The 22,672-nt window shown below is 45.0% G+C and overlaps 1 protein-coding gene and 1 pseudogene across 2 annotated transcripts; both read right to left on the bottom strand.

The window, feature by feature from the left end:
• Positions 1-3,407: 3,407 nt before the first annotated feature.
• On the bottom strand, positions 3,408-7,577 carry LOC100995948 (small ribosomal subunit protein uS2-like; annotated as a pseudogene).
• Positions 7,578-15,518: 7,941 nt separating this feature from the next.
• Positions 15,519-22,225, bottom strand: PEX19 (peroxisomal biogenesis factor 19). 2 transcript variants are annotated; one of them, XM_008964274.5, is made up of 8 exons: positions 22,089-22,225; positions 20,563-20,672; positions 19,977-20,142; positions 19,450-19,535; positions 19,072-19,233; positions 17,103-17,279; positions 16,838-16,882; positions 15,519-16,671 (listed from the first exon to the last, which is right to left on the bottom strand). In XM_008964274.5, the coding sequence occupies exons 1-8, from the start codon at positions 22,156-22,158 to the stop codon at positions 16,588-16,590; spliced, it is 900 nt and encodes a 299-aa protein (XP_008962522.1). In that variant the 5' UTR covers positions 22,159-22,225; the 3' UTR covers positions 15,519-16,587. The 2 variants fall into 2 exon arrangements, with proteins under 2 accessions (XP_008962522.1, XP_008962523.1); XM_008964275.5 differs by lacking the exon at positions 20,563-20,672 and having other exon boundaries at positions 22,089-22,183.
• Between the last annotated feature and the right edge of the window lie 447 nt (positions 22,226-22,672).

Raw genomic sequence — 22,672 nt, 5'->3', positions numbered from 1 at the left:
TTCCCCTGAGAGTCCCCATTTACGTATTTTTAAAGAAGGGGCTCAGTAGCTTGAGGTGTAGCTATTCCAGAAGCTCTTTTCTGAAGAGGGGTGGTGTGGGTAAAGGTTCCCAAGAGTGGGCCGGGTGATGTGGGGTGACTTTTGTACTCTGTTTCGTTATGACACCTACAGTAACCCTGCAGAGGATTACTCCCAGCTGCCAGGCTGGGGTATTTTTTTTTTTTCTTACCAGAAGCCCAGGGTGCAAAAATCTGACCCTTTCTCACCTCCCCTACCGCTACTGTCCTATTCCAAGTCATTACATATTACTTAAGACTACTGCAATAGAAACTTACCTCGTTTGTCTACTTCCATTATTGCCATTACAGTTAAACATAAGGCAGCCAGAGTGCTTTTTAAAAATGTAAGGTCTGGCCGGGCGCGGTGGCTCATGCCTGTAATCCTAGCACTTTGGGAGGCGGATGTGGGCGGATCACTTGAGGTCAGGAGTTCGAAACCCGTTTGAAACCAGGCCAACATGGTGAAACCCGTCTCTACTAAAAATACAAAAAAAAAAAAAAAAAAATTACCCGGCATGGTGGAGCGCGCCTGCAATCCCAGCTACTTGGGAGGCTGAGGCAGGAGAATTGCTTGAACCCAGAGGCGGAGGTTGCAGTGAGCTGAGATCGCACCACTGCACTCCAGGCTGGGCAATGGAATGAGACTCCGTCTCAAAAAAAAAGTAAGGTCGTATTATTTCCCCAGTCCCCACCCTGCTCAAAACCTCCAATTCCCATCACATAATAAAAGTCAAAAGTATGATAGCCTTAGAGGCCATCAAAAAATGAATTGCCTCTAAGGAGGACCCTACATGATCTGATCTAGCACCTGCCTATTTATCTGATTCATCTCCTCCCACACTGCCTAGCTCTGCTCTAGCCTCACTAGCCTTACTGTCACTCCAGTCAAAGCATGTCCCAGCCCTAGGGTTTTTTTCCTTTTCTTGGAATGTCCATCTACTAGATCTTTACTAGACTTGAGGTATCTATTGAAATCCTACTTCCTAACACAGGCAGCTCTTGACTATTGTAACTAAAATGGAACCTCATGTCATCCTCCTCTATCCCCTTACTCTGCACTGTTTTTTTAATAACATTTTTTACCTATAACATTTAATCTAAAATTATGTTTGTAATCCAGCTATACTACTAGAATATAAATTCTTGAGGGCAAGGACTGTGTTTTTATCATCTTTGTAATCTCAACACCTAGAAGAGGGCTACAGCACAAAGTAGCTATTTAATGCCCCACCGTCCTATTCATTCTTTCATTCATTCAGTCAACAACTATTGAATTCCTGCTCTGGAAGGCCCTGTTCTATGTGCTGGGGCTGCAACAGTGAATAGAACCAAGATTCTTGTATTCATGGAACTTATTAGTGCAAGGGTTGGGAGCATAGGAGGAGGGGAGAGACACACAGATAATAAAGTTATAAAGAGTACTGTAAAGGAAAATAAAGCAGAATAAAAATGGGTTACCTGGATGGGTGTGCTCTTTTACATAGCGGATTCAGAGAAGGCCCCTCTGCTGAGGTGACATCTAAATAAAGGTTTGAAGTGAGACAGTAAGCTATACATACTTGGGAAAGAATATTTCAAGCAGAAGAAACAACAAGGTAAAGACCCTGCAGCTTGAGTGTGCTTGGCAAGGAAGCCACTGTGGCAAAAGAATAGATAGGAACTTAGTTTGGAGAAACAAGATGGGAGCCAGATCACTTACGGACTTATGGACCAAAGAAAGGACTTTGAATTTTATCCTAAGAATGCTAGGAAGCCATGGAGGGTTTTGAGTAAAAGAGTGGCATGATCTGATTTATAATTGAAGATGTTCACTCTGGTTGATTCTTTGAGAATTCCCTATAGGGAAGCCAAATAGAAGCTAAAAGACCAGTTAGGAAGCTATTGCAGAAGACCTGCAAAACTAGTGTTGCAATGAAAGTGGTAGGATTCAGGATGTACTCTGAAAGTGGTGGAGAGGTGATGTGTTAATAGATTGAATGTGGGGTACAAGATAAAGACAAGAATAAAAAATCAGTAAAAAAGTACAAAAGTCAAAGTACAAAAATCAGTTTGATTTGAGTAACTGGATAAATAGTGATGTCGTTTACTGAGAGCGCATGTGAGGAGACAGGAGCAAGGTTTTTTTTGGTGGGGAGGAATGTCCAATTTTACTTCAAACATATTAAACTGGAGATCCCTATTAGATTTCCGAATGGAGCTACTGAGTAAACAATTGGAAATATGAACCTGGGGCTCATACAAGGGACAATGAGAGGTATAAATTAAGGATTAATTAAGTTATAAATGGCATACATAGCCATGGGGTGGAGAGAAATCAATGTGGAAGCAAAGAGAAGCAGTTTAAAGACTGAGACCTCTAATCCTGAGGCATTCCAACTAATAAAGGTCAGAGAGGAGGAACATACAGCAAAATTTATTTAAAAAGAGTAGCCAGGAAATAGGAAGAATAAAACTCAAAAGTGAGGGGTCTTATAAAACAAACCAAAAAAAAAAAGCTTCAAGAAGGGGCTATAATCTCCATCATTCCTGTCATAAAACAGGTTAAGATAACTGGAAATTGACCATCGGACTTGGAAAATGGAGGATTAGACCATGGCAAGTCATCTTAGTGGAAGCTATAGGGATAGAGGCCTCCCTTTCTATGATATGCTTTTTGTACCCACTGTTTTGTGGACACCATGGTTATTACCACCAAATCAATAGCTATTACCACTGAATTCTCCCTTTCTTATTTGGGCTTTCCTATTGAATTTGAGGTTGTGATGATTATTATCCCTTGTGTATCCATCTTGTGACAGATACTCAATCCCACTGGTTTCCGTAACACTATATTCCACGGTTTTGTTTTTATCTCTCTAATCATTTATTTAATTAGCTTCTCTTCCCCTTCATTCTACGTCTTCTTTCAGTGATTGTATCCATTCTCACATTTAAACTACTGTCCAGGGCCGGGCGCAGTGGGTCACGTCTGTAATTCCAGCACTTTGGAAGGCCAAGGTGGGCAGATTGTTTGAGCTCAGGACCAGCCTGGGCAACAAGGCGAAACCTCATCTCTACAAAAAATACAAAAATTAGCCGGGAGTGGTGGTGTGCACCAGCTACTCAGGAGGCTGAGGTAGGAAGATCTCTTGAGCCTGGGAGGCAGAGGTTGCAGTAAACTGAGGTCACACCACTGCACTCCAGCCTAGATGACAGAGTGAGACCCTGTCTCCAAAAAAAAGAAAAACTACCATCCACGTAATGATGACTTCCAAGTCTTTTATTTTTATTTATTTATTTATTTTTTAGAAACTGATGTTTATTTTCCATCAACCATTTTTCCATGTTGCTTAAGAGCCCATGCAAGAACAGCTTAAGACCATTCAGTGGTTGCTCCTACCCTTTCAGTGGCCTGAGCAGTGGGAGCTGCAGACCAGTCTTCCGTGGCAGGCTGAGTGCTCCATTGTTCAGTAGGAACTGCTGAATAGGCACAGAGGGCACCTGTATACCTTCAAACCAGTCTGCAACCTCAGGCTGAGTAGCAGTGAACTCAGGAGCTGGAGCAGACCATTCACCCTGAAATTCCTCCTTAGTCACTGCCTTTTCAGCAGCAGCCTGCTCTTCTTTTTCAATCTCTTCAGGATCTCTGTAGAAGCAGAGATCAGGCATGACCTCCCATGGGTGTTCACGGGAAATGGTGCCACGCATGCGCAGAACTTCCCGAGCCAGCATCCACCACATCAAACCCACTCAGTGAGCTCCCTTGTTGTTGCACAGGATGGCAATGTCCACATAGCACAGAGGAGAATCTGTGTTACACAGAGCAATGGTAGGTAGATTAACATAAGATGCCTCTGTGAGAGGCTGATGGTCAGCCCCTGGGGTCAGTAACCATAAGAAGCCATGGCTCCCGGAAGGCTGCCTGGATCTGGTTAGTGAAGGTTCCAGGAGTGAAGTGGCCAGCAATTGGAGTGGCTCCAGTGGCAGCAGCAAACTTCAGCACAGCCGTCTGGCCAGTATTCCTGGAGGATATAACACTGACATCAGCAGGGTTTTCAGTGGCAACAATAGCACGAGCTGCCAGCAGAAGCTTCTCCCAGGTCCCCTTCAGATTTATGATGTAGATGCCATCACTTTTCCTTTTATACATGTACTGTTCGATCTGGAAGTCAAGATTGGTGCTACCTAAGTGGGTTCCTGCTGCAAGGAACTTAAGGACATCCTCCTCCTTCATTTGCAGGACATCAAGGGCTCCGGACATTGTGAAAGTTTCCCTTTAAGTTAACGACGGGAATCCAGAACAACGCCATATGGACCCCTCTGTAGGTAGCACGGAAAGGGACTTCCAAGTCTTTATTTCCAGCTCAGGCTTTAGACTCACGTACCTGATGGCCAATGGCACTTTTTTTTTTTTTTTTTACAGCTTTCTTTCTCCTTCTTTTTTCTCTTTCTTTTTTCTTTCTCTTTCTTTTCTTTTTTCCTTCCTTTCTCTTTCCCTCCCTCCCTCCTTTCCTTTCTTCCCTCCTTTCTCTCTTTCTCTCTTTCTTTCTTTCTTTTCCTTTCTTTTCCTTTCTCTCTCTCTCTTTCTCTCTAGACAGAGTCTCTGTCACCCAGGCTGCAGTGCAGTGGCACAATCTCGGCTCAGTGCAACCTCAGCCTCCCAGGTTCAAGCTGTTCTCCTGCCTCAGCCTCCCAAGTAGCTAGGATTACAAGCACCTGTCGCCACACCCGGCTAATGTTTGTATTTTTAGTAGCAACAAGGTTTCACCATGCTGGCCAAGCTGGTCTTGAACTCCTGACCTCAAGTGATCCACCCACCTCGGCCTCCCAAAGTGCTGGGATTACAGGCATAAGCCACCGCACCCAGGCTTTAACAGCTTTATTAAGACATATAATTCACATACAGTTCACTCATTTGAAGTATACAATTGTCCAGGCACAGTGACTCACTACTGTAATCCCAGCATTTTGGGAGGCTGAGGCAGGCAGATTGCTTGAGTCCAGAAGTTCAAGACCAGCCTGGGCAACATGATGAAACCCCATCTCTACAAAATAAATACAAAAATTAGCTGGGTGTGGTGGCATGCACCTGTAAGTCCCAGCTACTTGGAAGGCTGAGGTGGGCGGATAGCTTGAACCCAGGAGGCAAAAGTTGCAGTGAGCTGAGATCACACCATTGCACTCCAGCCTGGGCAACAGAGGGAGAGGCTGTCGCAAAAAGAAACAAACAAATAAAAAGTATAAAATACACTCATTTAAAGTATATACTTCAATGGCATTTTTTGGGGAAAAAATGTATTCCTAAGTAAAAAAAAAAAAAAAGTATACATTTCAATGGCTTTTCGTATACTCATAGATACATGTGACCATCACCACAGTCAATTTTAGAGTATTTACACCACCTCAAAAAGAAACCTAGTGCCTTTTAAGTTAATCCCCATTCCATCTTCCCATTCCCTCATCCAGAACCCTAAGAAACCATTCATCTGTCTTCTGTGTCTATAGATTCCTGTGCTCTAGACTTCCATATGAATGGAATCATATAGTATGTGCTCTTTTGTGACTGGCTTCTTTAACTGAGCACAATGTTTTCAAGGTTCATCCATGTTGTAGCATTAATCAGTACTTCATTTCACCTTATGGCCAAATAATATTCCATAGTGTGGATGAGCCGCATTTTATGTGTTCATCTGTTGATGAATATTTCAGTTGTTTCCACCTTTTGGCTATTATGAATAATGTTGCTATCAACATTAATATACAAGTTTCTGTGTGAATGTGTTTTTATTTCTCTTGGGTATATACCTAGGAATGAATGGAATTGCTGGGTCATATGGTTAACTCTATATTTAAACATCTGAGGAACTGCCAGGCTGTTTTCCTTTTTTTGACGGAGTCTCGCTCTGTTGCCCAGGCTGGAGTACGGTGGCGCCATCTCGGATCACTGCAAGCTCCGCCTCCCGGGTTCACGCCATTCTCCTGCCTCAGCCTCCCAGGTAACTGGGACTACAGGCGCCTGCCACCACGCCCGGCTAATTTTTTGTATTTTTGGTAGAGATGGGGTTTCACCATGTTAGCCAGGATGGTCTCGATCTCCTGACCTCGTGATCCGCCCTCCTTGGCCTCCCAAAGTGCTGGGATTACAGGCGTGAGCCACCGCGCCCGGCCTGCCAGGCTGTTTTCCAACGCAGTTGCACCATTTTACATTCACAGCAGCAGTGTATGAAAATTCCAATTTCTCCCCATCCTTGACAACACTTATCTCACTTTTTGATTCTAGTCATCCCAGTGGCTGTGAAGTGGTATCTCATTGTGGTTTTGATCTGCAATTCTCTGATGACTGGTGATGTCGAGTATTTCTTCATGTGCTTACATAGGTCACTTTTATATCTTTTCTGGAGGAATGTCTATTCAGATCCTTTGCCCACTTTTAAATTGACTTTTCTTTAAAAAAAAATTTTTTTTTTAGTCAAAGTCTTGCTGTGTCACCCAGGCTGGAGTGCACTGGTGCGATCGTGGCTCACTGCAACCTCCGCCTCCCAAGTTCAAGCAATTCTCTTGCTTCAGCCTCCCGCGTAGCTGGGACTACAGGCATGCGCCACCACACCCAGCTAATTTTTGTGGAGACTGGGTTTCGCCATGTTGGCCAGGTTGGACTCAAACTCCTGACCTTAGGATATCTGCCCACCTTGGCCTCCCAAAGTGCTGGGATTACAGGTATGAGCCACCACATCTGGCCAAAAAACAATTTTTCAGGGAGCCACATCTCACTATGTTGCCCAGGTTGGAGTGCAGTGGTTATTCACAGGCACAATCATAGTACAATGCAGCCTTGAACTCCTGGCCTCAAGGGATCCTCCTGCATAGCTAGGACTACAAGCGCATGCCACCATGCCCAACAGATTTTCTTTGTTCTTTTTCGAGACAGGTCTTGCTCTGTCGTGAACACAGCTTATTGCAACCCTGACCTCCCGGGCTCAAGCAGTCCTCCTGCCTCAGACTCCTGTGTAGCTGTGACCACAGGCACATGCCACCATGCCCAGCTAATTTTTTTTTTTTTTTTAGAGACAAAGTCTCTTCGTTGTCCAGGCTGTTCTTGAACTCCTGAGCTCAAGCAATCCTCCTGCCTTGGCCTCCCAAAGTGCTGGGATACAGATGTGAGCCACCACACCCAGCCCAGATTGTCTTTTTTTTTTGAGATGGAGTTTCGCTCTTGTTGCCTGGGCTGGAGTGCAATGGTGCGATCTCGGCTCACTGCAACCTCTGCCTCCCAGGTTTAAGCGATTCTCCTGCCTCAGCCTCCCAAGTAGCTGGGATTACAGGCACCTGCCACCACATCCAGTTAATTTTTGTATTTTTAGTAGAGATGGGGTTTCACCACCTTGGCCACGCTGTCCTCAAACTCCTGACCTCAGGTGATCCACCCACCTCGGCCTCCCAAAGTGCTGGATTACAGGCGTGAGCCACCATGCCCGGCCCAGACTGCCTTTTTATTATTAAGTATATATTCTAGATACAAGTCGCTTATCAGATATCAGATATGTGATTTGCAAATATTTTCTCCCTTTCTGCGGGTTGTGTTTCATCATGATGTCCCTTGAGGCACAAAACTTTTAAATTTTGATGCATTCCAACTTATATTTTTGTTGTTGCTCATGCTTTTGGTGCCATATCTAAGGAGACTTTGCAAAACCCGAAGTCATGAAGATTTTACCTGTGTTGTCTTCTAAGAACTTTAGTTTTAGCTCTTTCTTTTACATCACTCATCGATTTTATCTTTTGTAAATAGTGTGAGGTAAAAATCGAACTTCAATCCTTTGCATGTGGCTACCCAGTTGTCCCAGCACCATTTGTTGAAAAACTATTATTTCCATATGGGATGGTCTTGGCACCCTTGTCAAAAATCAATTGACTATAGATATATGAGTTTATTTCTGGAATCTTAATTCTATTACATTGATCACTACATCGATTCTTGTGCCAGTTCCACGTTGTCTTTTTTCTTTCTTTTTTTTAGGACAGGGTCTCACTTTATTGCCCAGGCTGGAGTGCAGTGGTGTGATCTTGGCTCACTGCAGACTCAACCTCCTAGACTCAAGTGATCCTCCCACCTCAGCCTCCCAAATAGCTGGGACCTTGCCTGGCTAATTTTTAAAAATGTATTTTATGTAGAGACAAGATCTCACTATGTTGCCCAGGGTAATCTTGAACTCCAGGGCTCAAGGGATCCTCCCACTTTGGCATCTATAAGTGATGGGATTACAGGCATGAGCCACTGCACCCGCCCTTAAATTTTTTGTAGAGATGGGGTCTCACTGTGTTGCCCAGGCTGGAGGATTTTTTGTATGCAAGATAATGCCATCTGTGAATATAGTTTTATCTCTTCCTTTCCAATCTGGATGCCTTTTATTTCTTTCTCTCGCCTAATTGCTCTGGCTAGAACCTTCAGCACAATGCTGACTTGAAGTGGCAAGAGTGAATATCCTTGTGTTCCTGATATTGGAGGAAAAGTATCCAGTCTTTCACCATTAAGCTATGATGTTGGCTATAGGTTACTCATAGGTGCACTTTTATCAAGTTGACCAAGTCCCTGTCTATTCCAGCCAATGGCACCTTAACATTCCAAAGCTGAACTCACTTTTGCTCTAGCTTCTGTCAAACCCAAACTGTTCTGATTCTTGATACTTCTTAGTTGGCACCACTATTAACCTGTCTTAGGTTGGATTCTCTAAAAGCAGAGCCTGAGAAAGTGATTCTGCACAAATGGTTTATTGAGGGAGTGCTCTCAAGTAAAACCTGTAATAAAGTGAGGGAAGCAATATAGGACAGGTGGGGAAGGTTAGCCAAAGTTATAGATTCAGATGGTAAGTTTAGCCTCCACTAGGAACTCTGGAACATAAATGGCACCACATTTGTCCTACCTTGAGGAAAGGGGGAGGAATTTTGGAATATCTTTTTTTTTTTCTGAGATGCAATCTCGCTCTGTCGCCCAGGCTGGAGTGCAGTGGTGCGATCTCGGCTCACTGCAACCTCCGCCTCCCAGGTCAGGATAAATTTTTGCCTTTTCCAAAATGGAAAAGGTTCAGTGTAATCAACTCACCATCAAGTGTCTGGTTGTTCTCCTTGAGTAGTACTGAACTGGGGGCTCAGCATTGGTCTCTGTTGCTGACAGGTTGAACACTCAGCAATAGCAGTAGTTAGGTCAGCTTTGGGTGAGAGGAGTCCATGTTTCTAGGTCAATGAGTAGCCTCCATCTCTGCCACCATGGTGATTCTACTCATGAGTACACTGTGCAAGCACTGGGATAGCTGAGGTAGTCCTGATAAATTCACCCTGTCCAACATGGTGAAACCCCATCTCTACTAAAAATACAAAAATTAGCCGGGTGTGGTGGCAGGCACCTGTAATCCCAGCTACTCGGGAGGCTGAGGCAGGAGAATCACTTGAACCTGGGAGGCGGAGGTTGCAGTGAGCTGAGATCTCACCATTGCACTCCAGCCTGGGTGACAGGAACGAGACTTTGTCTCAAAAAAAAAAAAATAATAATCCTGTCCATCTGGTTACTTAGTCCTTTGCTGGCAATGCTTTAATAGGCTACACTCTCACTGACCCATCCAAATGCTCTTCATCCAACCTTGTCACCCATTTTTAAATCTTGTTTCTTCCAGGCCCCTGACCAGCAAAGCCACTGACCATGAGTTCTTGTATAACTTTATCTCCAGTCACTTTTTTTTTTTTCCTCAAAGGAAATGATCAAGTACATTGCCTGAAGCCCTACACATTAAGATTTCCCTCATCACTGTCTTTCAGAACCATCCGAGTAAGTCTCAGTGAGAAGCTGTAGTCCATCTGGCTTACCCCAACGTAACAGGGCAGTCTACCCATAAACCAGGCCTAGATTTTTCCCTCCTTTGTGAGGTGGTTGAAGGAATTTCTGTATGGCCAGAGGCATGAGCTAAGAAAAAGGAATCAGTGCACCAGAGGTAGGTGACAGGGGAGTGCTGGGGCCCCTTGCTCAATTTAACTTACTTGTGCCACTAAGTTTGCTTGGGCTTCTTCCCAAATGTACCATTTCCACTGTAAGATGGGCTTGCTGCTATATACACCCAACCTCATGACTTGGAGGGTCTAATGATAACCAGCTGGTTATATGGGCAACTGGTCACATGGTCACTTGATATCTCATGGTCAGGCACTGAGTCTCTTCCAGGGCCTAACAGCAAACCAGGAAATGCATTTCAAATGGTAAAACTTTTTCTGCTAAAAATGGCATCACCTTACTCCAGAATCCTGGAGGTCTGGGCTGGAACCGTCCCTCCTACTGGGTATTATCAAAGAATCTACAGTCTCTTTTCCTACCACAGATACCTCTAATACAATGGAATTTTCCAGGTGATATGGAGAGGCCTGAAATAACCTGTACTTTACTTTAGAGGTGATGTTCCAGAATGCTTCAGACCACTGAACTAAAAATTTCACCAATGTCGCAGGCCCCTGCATCTTTGCAGCATTTATCCCCCATCACCTTGAGTATATATGTCTAACCAAGGAATCCAGAGTACTTGACACTGCTTGGTTGTTGGGTCTGATTAACATATCCTTAATACCTGATTTGTATAACTTTTTTTTTTTTTTTTAAGATGGAGTCTCACTCTGTCGTCCAGGCTGGAGTGCAATGGCACAATCTCAGCTCACTGCAACCTCCACCTCCCAGGTTCAAGTGATTCTCCTGCCTCAGCCTCCCAAGTAACTGGGACTACAGGCATGCGCCACCATGCCCAACTAATTTTTGTATTTTTAGTAGAGACAGGGTTTCACCATGTTGGCCAGGTTGGTCTCAAACTCCTGACCTCAGGTGATCCACCCGCCTCAGCCTCCCAAAATGCTGGGATTACAGGTGTGAGCCACCACGCCAGGCCAGATATTAAGTATTTTCAATTTTGCAGGCCATATAGTCTGTGTTGCAACTACTACATTCAGCCATTGTAGCACAAAAGCATCCACAGACAATATGTAAATAAATGATAGTTGCATGTTAATAAAATTTTATTTGCAAAAACAGGTAATGAACCAGATTTGGCCTGTGGGCTGTAGTTTGCTGATCCCTGTGCTAGATTAGCAGCTATATACCTATACAAGAGGCTGTTACTTTGTCTAGTAAAGAAAGCATATCCAACACAGCACTGCAATTGGGACTACTACTTGCTTAAGTTTGTAGTATTCCATTGTTATTCACCATAGGCCATCTTGTTTTTGCACAGGTCAAACAGCTGAAACTGAATGTGACTATAATGGAGACAACACCTCTACAACCTTTAAGTCTTTAAGGGTTGAACTAATCTCTGCCATTTTCCCCAGAATACAGTATATTTACTATCTTGGCAGAGGTGGGGGTGCAGTTTCAGGAGCGTGGCCTTTCTGCCAAAACTGCTAAACATATTCATTCTGATTATACATTTGGAAATGGGGGAAATGATCATAATGTGGGTTTTTGGACCCACTGTGAGAGCAGGGTTGGGGGTGTTGAGAGGGGAAGACACTGTGGTGGTACTTCAGGTTCCTGGGTATCAATGCCAACTCAGACCCTGTAACCCTGTTTCCCAAGTCAAAAACTTCTGCATATTCTTTTCCCAGTGTTTGGTTGTGATATTGTAAAATATGTATTTGGTCTTTAACCCCTTTTCCTGGAATATAACTTCTAAAATCCTTTAAATCTTCAAAGTGATGTCTTATTGTATTCCAATGAGTTGACTGATGGTTGGCATCCCCTAGGTAGCTTCAGGTTCGGGGTCAGTCAACAAAAAGACCAAAGCAGTATTAGAGGGTTGGAACTTTCAACCCCACCCCCAAACCTCTAGGGAGGACAGAGGGGCTGAATTTTAAATTAATCACCAATGGCCAATGGTTCAGCCCATCATGCCTATATATAAAGCCTCCATAAAAACCCAAAAAGACAAGATCTAGACAGCTTCCAAGATGTCAAACACATGAGGGTTTATAGAATGAGGGGTCCCCAACACCTGGGCCACGAACCAGTACCAGTCCATGGCTTGTTAGGAACTGGGCCTCTCAGCAGGAGGTGAGTGGCAGGTGGGCCAGCAATACCGCCTAAGCTCCACCTCCTGTCAGATCAGCAGTGGCACTAGATTCTCAGAGGAGTGCAAACCCTATTGTGAACTGCACATGCGAGGGATCTAGGTTGTGTGCCCCTTATGAGAATCTAGCTAATGCCTGATGATCTGAGGTAGAACAGTTTCATCCCAAAACCATCCCCCCACCCCCCTCTGTGGAAAACTTGTCTTCTATGAAACTGGTCCCTGGTGCCAAGAATGTTGGGGACCACTGTCCTAAATGGTGGCATGCCCAGAGAAGGAATGGAAGCTCTGCAACCTTGCCTTATACATCTTTTCATCTTTTTTTTTTTGAGAGATGGAGTCTTGCTCTGTCTGTTGCCCAGGCTGGAGTACAGTGGCACAGTCTCAGCTCACTGCAACCTCCGCCTCCCCAGTTCAAGCAATTCTCCTTCCTCAGCTTCCCAAGTAGCTGGGACTACAAGCATGCACCACCACACCCAGCTAATTTTTGTATTTTTTAAATAGAGACGGGGTTTCACTATGTTCGCCAGGCTGGTCTCGAACTCCTGACCTTAGGTGATCCACCCACCTCGGCCTCCCAAAGTGTTGGGATTACAAGCGTGAGCCACTAGGTCCAGCCATGTTTTCATCTATATTCATTGTAATATCCTTTAAATAAACTGAAATATGTAAGTAAGTGTTTCCCCAAGTTTTGTGGGCCACTCTAACAAATTAACCAAACCCAAGGAGCGGGCTGTAGACACCCTGATTTATAGCACAGGCAAAATAACCCAGGAATTGCAATTGACATCGGAAGTTGGGGGAGACAGTCTCAGTGATTGATTGGTCAACCTGTGGGATCTGACACTGTCTCCAGGTAGACAGTGTCAGAATTAAAGTAAACTAGAGGATATCCAGCTGTTATCCACTGCAGAATTGTTTGCTTGTTGAGGGGAGGGAATTCCACACGTGATTACAGAAGAGTTCTGTGTCGCTCATTGTGGTGTGAGAACAGAGGATGAACAGTGCTTTTCCACTCAATGATTAACTGATAAATGGCTCTTTCCATTGATAGTTTGAGTCTAAGAACTATCTCAGGCTTAAAAACTGGACAAGAAATGGGGACTTTTCTTTGAAGTTTCTGACTTCAGCCTTCTGTTCAACCATTCTTGATTTCCCTTATATATAAGAAGACAATACTCTTCTTGGTTGCCCATCTATCCTCCTCCTAGGACCACTCACATTCCATTAGCCATCTCCACTTTGACCTTGCTACCCTTAAGGAAATTTACTCACCTTGCTTCTGAGAGTTAAGTGTTGCCACCTGGCCTCTGCTATGTCAGGATCCTATCATTCCCCCACTGCTACTAGGAAAACAGTTTCTTTTACATCTTGTATCAGCTTCGATCTACAGAGACAGCCACTTCTAAATTTCTCAAAGATGCTGGTAACCCTTCATCAGTGCCTTTCCCATTGTCTTTATTAAAAAATAATTCCCAGGTCTTTCTGGGGTATATAGTCAGCTGGTGGGTTTACCAGTGTTATATAACATTCATTCTTGCATACCCATTTCCTCTAAGTCTTTTGGTCCTTTTTTGTATGGTCTGCCGTCTCCATGTCATTCAATATGGGCCAATGTTTTCTCCTAGCTCCCCAAAGCCATCTTAACATCATATTATAACTGCCTCATGGGGCTTTGACAAGACCTTCCAGAGTCACAGGAAAATGTCCCAATTATCAAAAAGTCTGTATTAATTCAATTCTTAATTCATGAAGCCACCCATACAATCACAAATTTATCTAACACATTTAATTTTGGAACAAAGGAGCAACTCCTTTAAAGTTTGAGAGTCGCATAAATATTTCATATACAGCTTAAACCTATGCTTTGTAATGATTATTTTTGAGCAGCAGAAAAGGAAGACTAGAGAAATGCTAGAGATGTCCTTACTAGTGACACATTCTTGCTGAAGAACAAGTTCTCTGGAAGTGAAACTCAAATAGGAGCGAACAAGAGGTACAGGTAGGTATCAGTTCTGCTAGGGTCTTCAGAGAGACTGAGGGCCCCAAAACAGTGCTACTCAAAGGTGACCTGCAGACTTGTGCTGGTCGGTGAACACCTTTTTTTTTTTTTTTCCACCAGTCTGTGACATGGTGAATTAGAAATTGAGAGTGTTTAAAAACTTTTTAGCATTTCAATGTTGCTGTGATATCCAAGTACATGATCAATGGACTTAACCTACAGAACAGTCTGGCCAGTTTGGGTGCTGTCAAACTTGCCGGGTCGGCAGCACACAGTGTGAACTCCATACCTGTCATGGGCAATAGGAATGCATATTGATACGTGAAGGACTGGAAAACAAAAAACCTGGTCCTTTACCATACATAGTTTGAGAAAGACTGCCCTAGAGTACCATACCTCCACCACAAGTCCTGGAATAATTCCAAAAGTTTTTGGAACAAAGTGTGACCTGAGGTCAACTTGCTCACATTCAATCAAAATAAAAATAAAAATGAGTGCCTTGGGAACAAAGATAAAGTGGACTAGGGCATCTATTTAGATTCCTGGAGTAAGCCCTGGCTAGGCTAGCAGAAGTGAGAATCTGTAAAAGAAAACTGGTAGGACAGAAGGCACAAGGTTCATAGAGAAGGGCTCTTTTGTTCTTCCCTCCTCCTCTCTATCCTTGTCCAGTTTTTGGCTGGAGCTTTAAGGAGAAAATAGTGACACTCAAGCCCCATGACTATATCGCAAGTATACCTGTATTTTTTCCATCTCTGGCAGAACAGAGACGTTTTACATTCAGATCTGGGCTCTTCCATGCTCTGGTAAGGTATAGGAGTTGGAATTTCCCAAATAGCCTGAGACCTTAAGAACATTTCCTTCCTCACCAATACCATAAAACATGTAAGGTCTTCAAGGGGTGAAAAGTTTTAACCTCGGGGCAAGTGACATGTCAGAAGCTCAAAGCGACTCATAATGCATGTGAATTTGCTCTGGAGAGACTTATCTTCTGAGTGAACCAGGACAGCCAGCTGGGCGGACCAGAGTATCTACCAACATATGTCAGCCAAGGTCCGTAGACCCACTGGGAGCCACAGAAAAAAAGCCACGTCAGCTCAAAGAAAAATAATTTAGAAAACATAACAATATATTACTAACATTAATAACAATAATGTAAAAGGTTAAAATATAATACCACTTGAAGGGCTTTCTACATTGAAATACTCAAGGGAACATGAGGAAAGATGGCCATCCAGTCTCCTTTGCCAACTGAGGTGCAGACTGAGTTGTGGAAGGTGGGTGTTGATGGAACCCAGCATTACAATATTGTGTAGAACTAGTCTCCTAATATACCTCACTCTGCAACTTACGGAAGCTGAGGAAGATCAGAAAAAGACCACACTCCTCACTCAGAATATTTATTATATTCTGCCCCATGGGGCCTTGCAGGAAAAGGGACCCAAGCTATACCCCTACTCCTTTTCCAAGCTACTTTCCTGAACCAAGGGACAGGATTCTAAGAGAATCATGTATCTCAAATAAGCCAGAATGTATCTGGGGAAGAATAGCCATTAATTTCCTAGACCTGACACTGGGTTTATTTGTGTCTGCCAGGAAGACGGGGAGTCAGTGAGAATGGTAAATGGACTAGATGAGGGGAAATAGGATGGGCCCTTCTTTATCACAGCTTAAGCTCAAAAAGGTTGGGATAAACAGGTGTTTAAAAAAGAGAGGAGGTAAAAGGGAGGATGGGCAGGGGATAGAGGAAGGTCAGGGGCTGGGTTCACCCATATCACACAGCATTGTAGGAAGAAGCAGGGTAACCATTTGAGTTCTCAGCCTGGAACAGGGAGGTGAGGGCTCAGCACCTAGAGAGAGGAGAATCCTAAGGCCTCTCTTTCAACTCTATTGTGATTAGATGCAAAAGCCCTTTCCCTTTAGAGAATTCAGAATGGTCTGTCTGAAGGCAAGAGAGCATAGTGACTGACCTGTAGCCCCAGCCCAGGCTGTTTCTCCCCATTCTCAAAGGCTCTGCCAGGAGAACTATAGAAATACAGAGTCCCAGGACTCTGCCCCTCCTCCCCAGATCCAAGAGAGGGAGTAGAGACAAGGCACAAAGACCCTGGGCGTAAAGGTGAACATCAGTGTGGCCACATATAACATTATTTTGAGAAAGGAAAGAAAGTGCATGCCCCAAAAGGGATGCCTTCCTTCACCTTGCAGGTAGCTGGAACTTTGATAGTGGCAGAAACCACAATGGAGTAGGGTTCACAGAAATGGCCTGTGAAACAGACCCTATTCCTAGAGAGACAGAGGAAAAACCTCAGCTGGTATGGCACAATCTTGAATGGGATGACAGAGGGCAGCGGGCAGACTTCTCCCGCAGGTGACACTCCTGCCTCAGGTCCCAATGGTTCTGCTGACTCCAGATGTTCCCCATAGCTGGGACTCAGAGAGGAAAACGTGTTGTGTTTCACATGATCAGACACTGTTCGCCACTGGCACCTGGTGGGCCCGAAAGATTGAGGGCATCCAGGTCAAAGTTGAGGCCAGGAGGCTGGGGAAGAGATGAAGGGACTCAGATAGTTGCTCATTTTTTAGGACAGACATGAAGATCCATCCCCAGTAGCCACAATTTTCACCTTAGGTGGAATCCTGAGAGGTTAAAGAATTCTGGAAATTGGGGACTCAAATTAAAATCTGGAAAAAGAAGACATACTCACCATCTCTCCAGCCAGCTCTTTTGGAGGATGGCCTAAATCTTGTAGCTAGAAAATAAGGAAAATGGAACATGAAATAGAGAAAAGCCCAGAAAACAACAGAGGATCCAGAAGAGGAATCTAATGAATGATCTATTTCTTCTGAGAGAGATCACAAGAGAGGATCCCTCCTCCACCTAGGTCTAGCAGTATTGCATCCTTCCCAGATACTTCCTTCACTGAACACCTAAGTGGACAGCACCAGTGGGCAGAAGGCAAGAGGCCTTACCTGCTGCATAAGATCCAGCACCATCTCAAAACGAGCCTTTTGAGTGGTTTCACTGTCTGTGGGGGTCTCTGCTTCAAACTGCTCACATATTTTGCACATGACGCTGTGCTGCTCCTGATATTTTTCAAACTGCTCTGGAGGTAGAGATTCCCGATGACTCTGCAACCATTCTGGATACTAAGAAAAGAGAGAATGGGTGGAAAAGAATTAAGTGAACAATGGATATGGATGGGTAATCAGAACAATGTGATTAAAATGTGAAAGGGAAAGGGACGTAGAAAAACGAAAAGCTAAATAAGTAAGTTCATCATGAAAAGCGGCACTGACTCCAACCAGATCACCTGGCCATGTTAGCATTTATGGTCACCAGAGATTGGTAAGCTTCTGTAAAGGGCCAGACAGTGAATATTTTAGGCTTCAAGGGCCACATATGGTCTCTATTGTGTTTTTTTTTCTTTTTTTTCAAGACAGAGTTTTACTCTGTCACCCAGGCTGGAGTGTGATGGTGTGATCACCACTCACTGCAGCCTCGATCTCCCCAGGCTCAAGCAATCCTCCCACCTGAGCCTCCCCAAGTAGCTGGGTCTACCAAGTGTGCACCACTGTGACTGGCTAATTTTTTTGTATTTTGTAGAGACAGGGTTTCATCATGTTGCTCAAGCTGGTCTTAAACTCCTGGGCTCAAGCAATCTGTCCACCGTGGCCTCCCAAAGTGCTGGGACTATAGGAGTGAGCCACTATGCTCGGCTATTGCACATTTTCTTTGTAGTTTTTTTCAAATGACCTTAAAAATGTAAAAACCATTATTTGCTAGAGAGTTGGATTTGTCCCACCCAGGTCTTGGCCTGCTGACTCGTGGTCTGTACTATTCATTACACACTTACCCACATTTCCCCATGTCACTGAAAAGCTTCTATTCCTGTATTTTATCTCTCCAGTAAAACTATACACTCTTTAGCCAGGTGTGGTGGCTCACACTTGTAATCCCAGCATTTTGGGAGGCTGAGGTGGGAGGATCACTTGAGCTCAGGAGTTTGAGACCAGCCTGAGCAATATAGTGAGAGCTCAACTCTACAAAAAATTTTTAAAACATTGGCCAAGCATGGTGGCACACACCTGTAGTCCCAGCCACTCAGGAGGCTGAGATGGGAGAATCACTTGAGCCTGGGATGGGGAGGCTGTGGTGAGCCAAGATCGTGCCACTGTGCTCCAACTGGAGCGAGACCCTGTCTCAAAACAAAATGATACAACCACACATATAAGCTCTTTTATGGCAGGGACCATCATTTAAACTACGCTTACACTGTTCACATCACAAAGCCAGTAAGTAAATCCTCAGTTAATTCTTTTTCTTTTTCAGATGGAGTCTTGCTCTGTCGCTCAGGCCGGAGTACAGTGGCACAATCTCAGCTCACTGCAACCTCTGCCTCCCAGGTTCAAGTGATTCTCCTGCCGCCTCCTGAGTAGTTGCGATCACAGGCGTGAGCCACTACGCCAGGATAATTTTTGTATTTTTACTAGAGACGGGGTTTCGCCATGTTGGCCAGGCTGGTCTCGAACTCCTGACCTCAGGTGATCCACCCGCCTCGGCCTCCCAAAGTGCTGGGATTACAGGCATGAGCCACCATGCCCAGCCAAATTCTTGCTGGAGAAATGAAGTCAGAAATGCAAGATTGATCAGATAACAATCCCAGAGTCTTGAACCAGTTTATAGAAAACTAGAACTGAAGGATTTCCTCTTAGACCCCAAACGTTATACCTCTTATACCCCAACATACCGTGTGACAGCTTTATTCTCTCAGAGACACAACTCTCCCCACCCCCCAACTCTCCCTGCCTCAAATAAATAAAGAAGGAAAAAAAGCACACTCGAGTTACTCTTTCTGCAGGCTCTGAGTAGACAAAATAGCCCACATCAGTTGATGTGATGGAGAATGAAGAGAAAAAGCAGAAATGGAAGTTCACAAACCTTTTCTGTGATCTCCTTCAGTGATGGGTACAGCACATCCTTGGAGAGTAGGTTCTGCATAATACTCTGCATGATGGGGAGGATGTTCCCTTCCCCATCCCCTTCGTCCATGCCTAGCCCTTCCATGGCCTTGGTCAGCTCTTCTTCCGACATGCTGGAGTTCTAGATAGGACAAGTAAGAGGTGAGCAGGTATACTACCTCCTTGGTATGCTCACCACTCTCTCAGGTGACAAAGATAAACTATCTAAACTTGCCTGTAACAAACAATAAGACAGCAACAGACTTGGGATGATACTCAAAGCATCTGTCTTTTGAGACTCTGCTGGAGAAATGTCTGGGAGTGGACCCCTTGTGGGCCCCTACTATTTTCTCCTCACCTGAAGGTCAGTGGCATTTTTGGCTAATCCACTTAGTGTTTCCTTTAGGCAAGAAGTGAATTCTTGTTGGGAGGTCATATCACTGCCTAGGAGAGATTAAAAAAGCCAGCGTCATTTAGGAGTTTGTTTCCTTGCCTAGACTGAACTGGTTACCAGCTTGGATATGAAGCATTTACTAGTGAATCATTATCACTCCCAATCTTGGAAAACCCTATGGTTATCTTCATAGTCTTTTCATAAATCTATTTAGTACACGGACTCTGCATCAGTTTATTCTCCATGATGATACCCACAATAACACTGTGACCTTTCAAATGGTCAGTTTTGAATAATGTTTTCTATTACTTTCCAACCTATCTCACCCCTTTTCATTAACAGGGATTCCCATCCTTTCTCTCATTGCCTTTACCCGTTCCTTGGCTGTGACATCATGATTGCTATCAACTTCACTAAGAATTCTGGTGTTTTCAGGCAACAAAGACTTAAGAGTCTGTTCAGATATTTCCGTGTATCTGGGGTCCCCTCACCCACTCTCCCTGCAGCCTCGGAGAGCTTTTGGAACTGCTCCACCAGGTGGGGCTCTTCCTCAGCCAACTCCTTCATTGCCTTCTCGAACTCCGCAGTGGCTTGGGAAGCCAGTTCACTGTCGAATAGTTCCTGGAAAAACTTCTCTTGGGAAGCGAAGAGGGCATCCTGCGGGGGAAGGATGGCTGAAATACATCTCTTACATAGGACTACACTGCACCTGGCCTCTGATAGAAGCCACAGGCAGTGGCTATGGGAAATGCACCTCCCTCCTACCCAATTCCACTGGACATTCTAACTACTGCTCCTAATGAGGATAGCAAAAAAGGTATCTAGTCATTGAAGGAGGGTATGGGATGGCATACCAATCCAACCATTTAAACCTACTATTTTTTCAAGGAACTCTGAGATTCCCCCACTCAACCTCAAGTCCTTATTTCACAAGGACTGAGGCTGGCAAGAGCACTCACCAATGTGAGGCCAAGGTACCCTCCCCCATTCCCCTCTGGCCCATAGGGGCCTGCCCGACCTCTGCTCAGGGCTGCATGCCCATCCCCTCCCCATCCCTTAAGGGGGTGGAATTTATACTTTGGCAGTGTCTCCTGGCGATCTCTTCTGGGGCCCCGAAGCATCAGGGGCCGTGGTGGTAGAAGGGGGTGCTGGGGAGGGTTTGGCTTTATCGAAATCATCAAGAGCACCTTCAGAGACAAGAGACATGGTGTGTGTGTTGGCGACAGATGAGAATGCAAGCAAGGCTGGGTGGTTTCTGGGCAAAGCATTAGGAATATGATTTTTCAAACTGCCAACTTTCCTCAATTTTCCTCCTTGAGTCCCCCACCTCCCCAGACCACCCTCAATGAGCCTCCTACTTCCTTCTGGATTACCTAATTTATTGTGAGCAAAGGCAAAGAAATCCCTTAAGGTGGAACAAATGTCCATCTCAGAGCTGGGAGGAGAGGATTAAAAAGTTCTGCAGAGACATCTCCATCTATAGTGTCTCCCTTGCCACACCCTAACGATTCCCTAGAAATCCCATACAAATACCCAACAGGAGTAGAGAACACAGATGTCCTCATCCCTCTGAACTCACTCTGGAGCTCTAAAAGGAATAACTTGGTGAGAAAGCACAGGACATCCCACCCAGCTTCCTGTTGGTACTGGTACCAGCACAGACTGAGGGACTACATACCAGACTCCATGGTAAGGCATTAAACTATCTTCTCTTATTCTCCAGTTTAGTGCTCCCCCACAACCTTCTAGAGCTCCCTTTGGCCTGATCTCTGCAGATAACCGTACACTAATTTACACAGTCACTTGGCACTCCTCAGGGTTTCTGTTCATTTTTCTGCCTGCCCACATCTCCGTGATTGAGCAAGCGATTACAAATTCACCTCTGCCCTGAAAAGCCTGTGTCCTCACCACCATTCTGCTCGCCAGGCCTAGGGACAGAGCACTGGCCCTACTCTGGGCAAGAAGTCAACAGGGGAGGGGAGAGTAATGCTAAGAAAACATCCCCCGTTTTTCAAGAGGGTGAACTGCTTTCCCCTGAAATCGCCACATCCTCAGTTTCTCAAAATAAGGGAAAGGAGTCCGCTTGAGCTACTGACAAGATGAAATAACTGTTAAGGGGCCTAACGAGAGAAAGAGAAAAGGACTAGGAGGAGAAAAGTGTCTTTCGTGTTAAGGAAGACAGGACGAGGCACACGAGGACCGGCCACGAGCTTGCTAGGAGTTAATGTAAGCAATCAGTGAGTGCGTGGTTCGCTACCCAGCAAGAACCAAATGCTGCTGCTGCTGCTACTGCTGCTGAAGTCGGACTTTAAGAACTTAGTAACCTAAAGAGGAGTTTGAAGAGGTATCATGAAACGCCGTCCTGCGGAAACATCCACCATCCGGACCACTGAGGGACCCCAGGTGAGCTCCCCAGCTCCAGTCGCCGGGGTGGGGCAGGATGACCCAGAGATTTTTGGGGGGCTCGGGGGTCAGACTCTCCGCCCCCATTTAACCTTTGGAGAGCCTCTCCTGCCCCGTCCCTAATATCTCAGGTTCACTTAACCCCCAGAATGGGTCCTCACACCTGCCCTCTTCGGGCCTTTCCCACTTTGGGCTCTTACTTTCCAGAAGCTCCTCCAATTCCCTGTCCGCTTCGGCCCCGACACTACAGCCTTCCTCAGCGGCGGCCATCTTGCTACCTCCGACTTGCCGTAGGAGGCGGGACCTCTTCGGTGCCGCCACGCCCTCCACCCCTTCGCTCCCGCCCTCTTCTGCCTCGGGTAACCAATGGTATTGTTGACCAGTGCGGAACCGCCATTTTTAAAGGGCCAGGAAGCTTTGAGTGTTTGTGTTTTGGGTATTTTTCCCTTTTCTCCTGTGAAACAGAGAATTAGGGATAAGATAGGGTTATTTTCTGTCTGGTTTTAGAGGCCCGGACTCCTTTCTTTCAACTTCCCAAATTACCTGGCGAAGCTCTTTCATTATTTTTTCCTGAGCTGTGAGTAGGCCAGATTGAGACAAACTGCCTACAAATAACCAGAATCTAAACATATATAATTGAGATGACAATTATGGCACATAACATACTACTTTCTCTCATTTCATTTTTTTTTTTTTAATTTTTTTTTGAGAAGGAGTCTTGCTCTGTCGCCTACGCTGGAATGCAGTGGCGCCATCTCGGCTCACTGCAGCCTTGGCCTCCCGG

The sequence above is a fragment of the Pan paniscus genome, chromosome 1, assembly GCF_029289425.2.
Source record: "Pan paniscus chromosome 1, NHGRI_mPanPan1-v2.0_pri, whole genome shotgun sequence".
In the NCBI taxonomy this organism is placed as follows: domain Eukaryota; kingdom Metazoa; phylum Chordata; class Mammalia; order Primates; family Hominidae; genus Pan; species Pan paniscus.
Note: the sequence above shows the minus strand (reverse complement) of the source record. Positions and strands in the feature narration are given on the sequence as shown.

Excerpts from the sequence above, each read along its gene's own strand:
- PEX19 (XM_008964274.5), bottom strand. The coding sequence starts at position 22,158 with ATGGCCGCCGCTGAGGAAGGCTGTAGTGTCGGGGCCGAAGCGGACAGG. Across the intron at positions 20,673-22,088 it reads ATTGGAGGAGCTTCTGGAAA|GTGCTCTTGATGATTTCGAT; the intron begins GTAAGAGCCCAA and ends TTGTCTCTGAAG. Across the intron at positions 20,143-20,562 it reads CGCCAGGAGACACTGCCAAA|GATGCCCTCTTCGCTTCCCA; the intron begins GTATAAATTCCA and ends CTTCCCCCGCAG.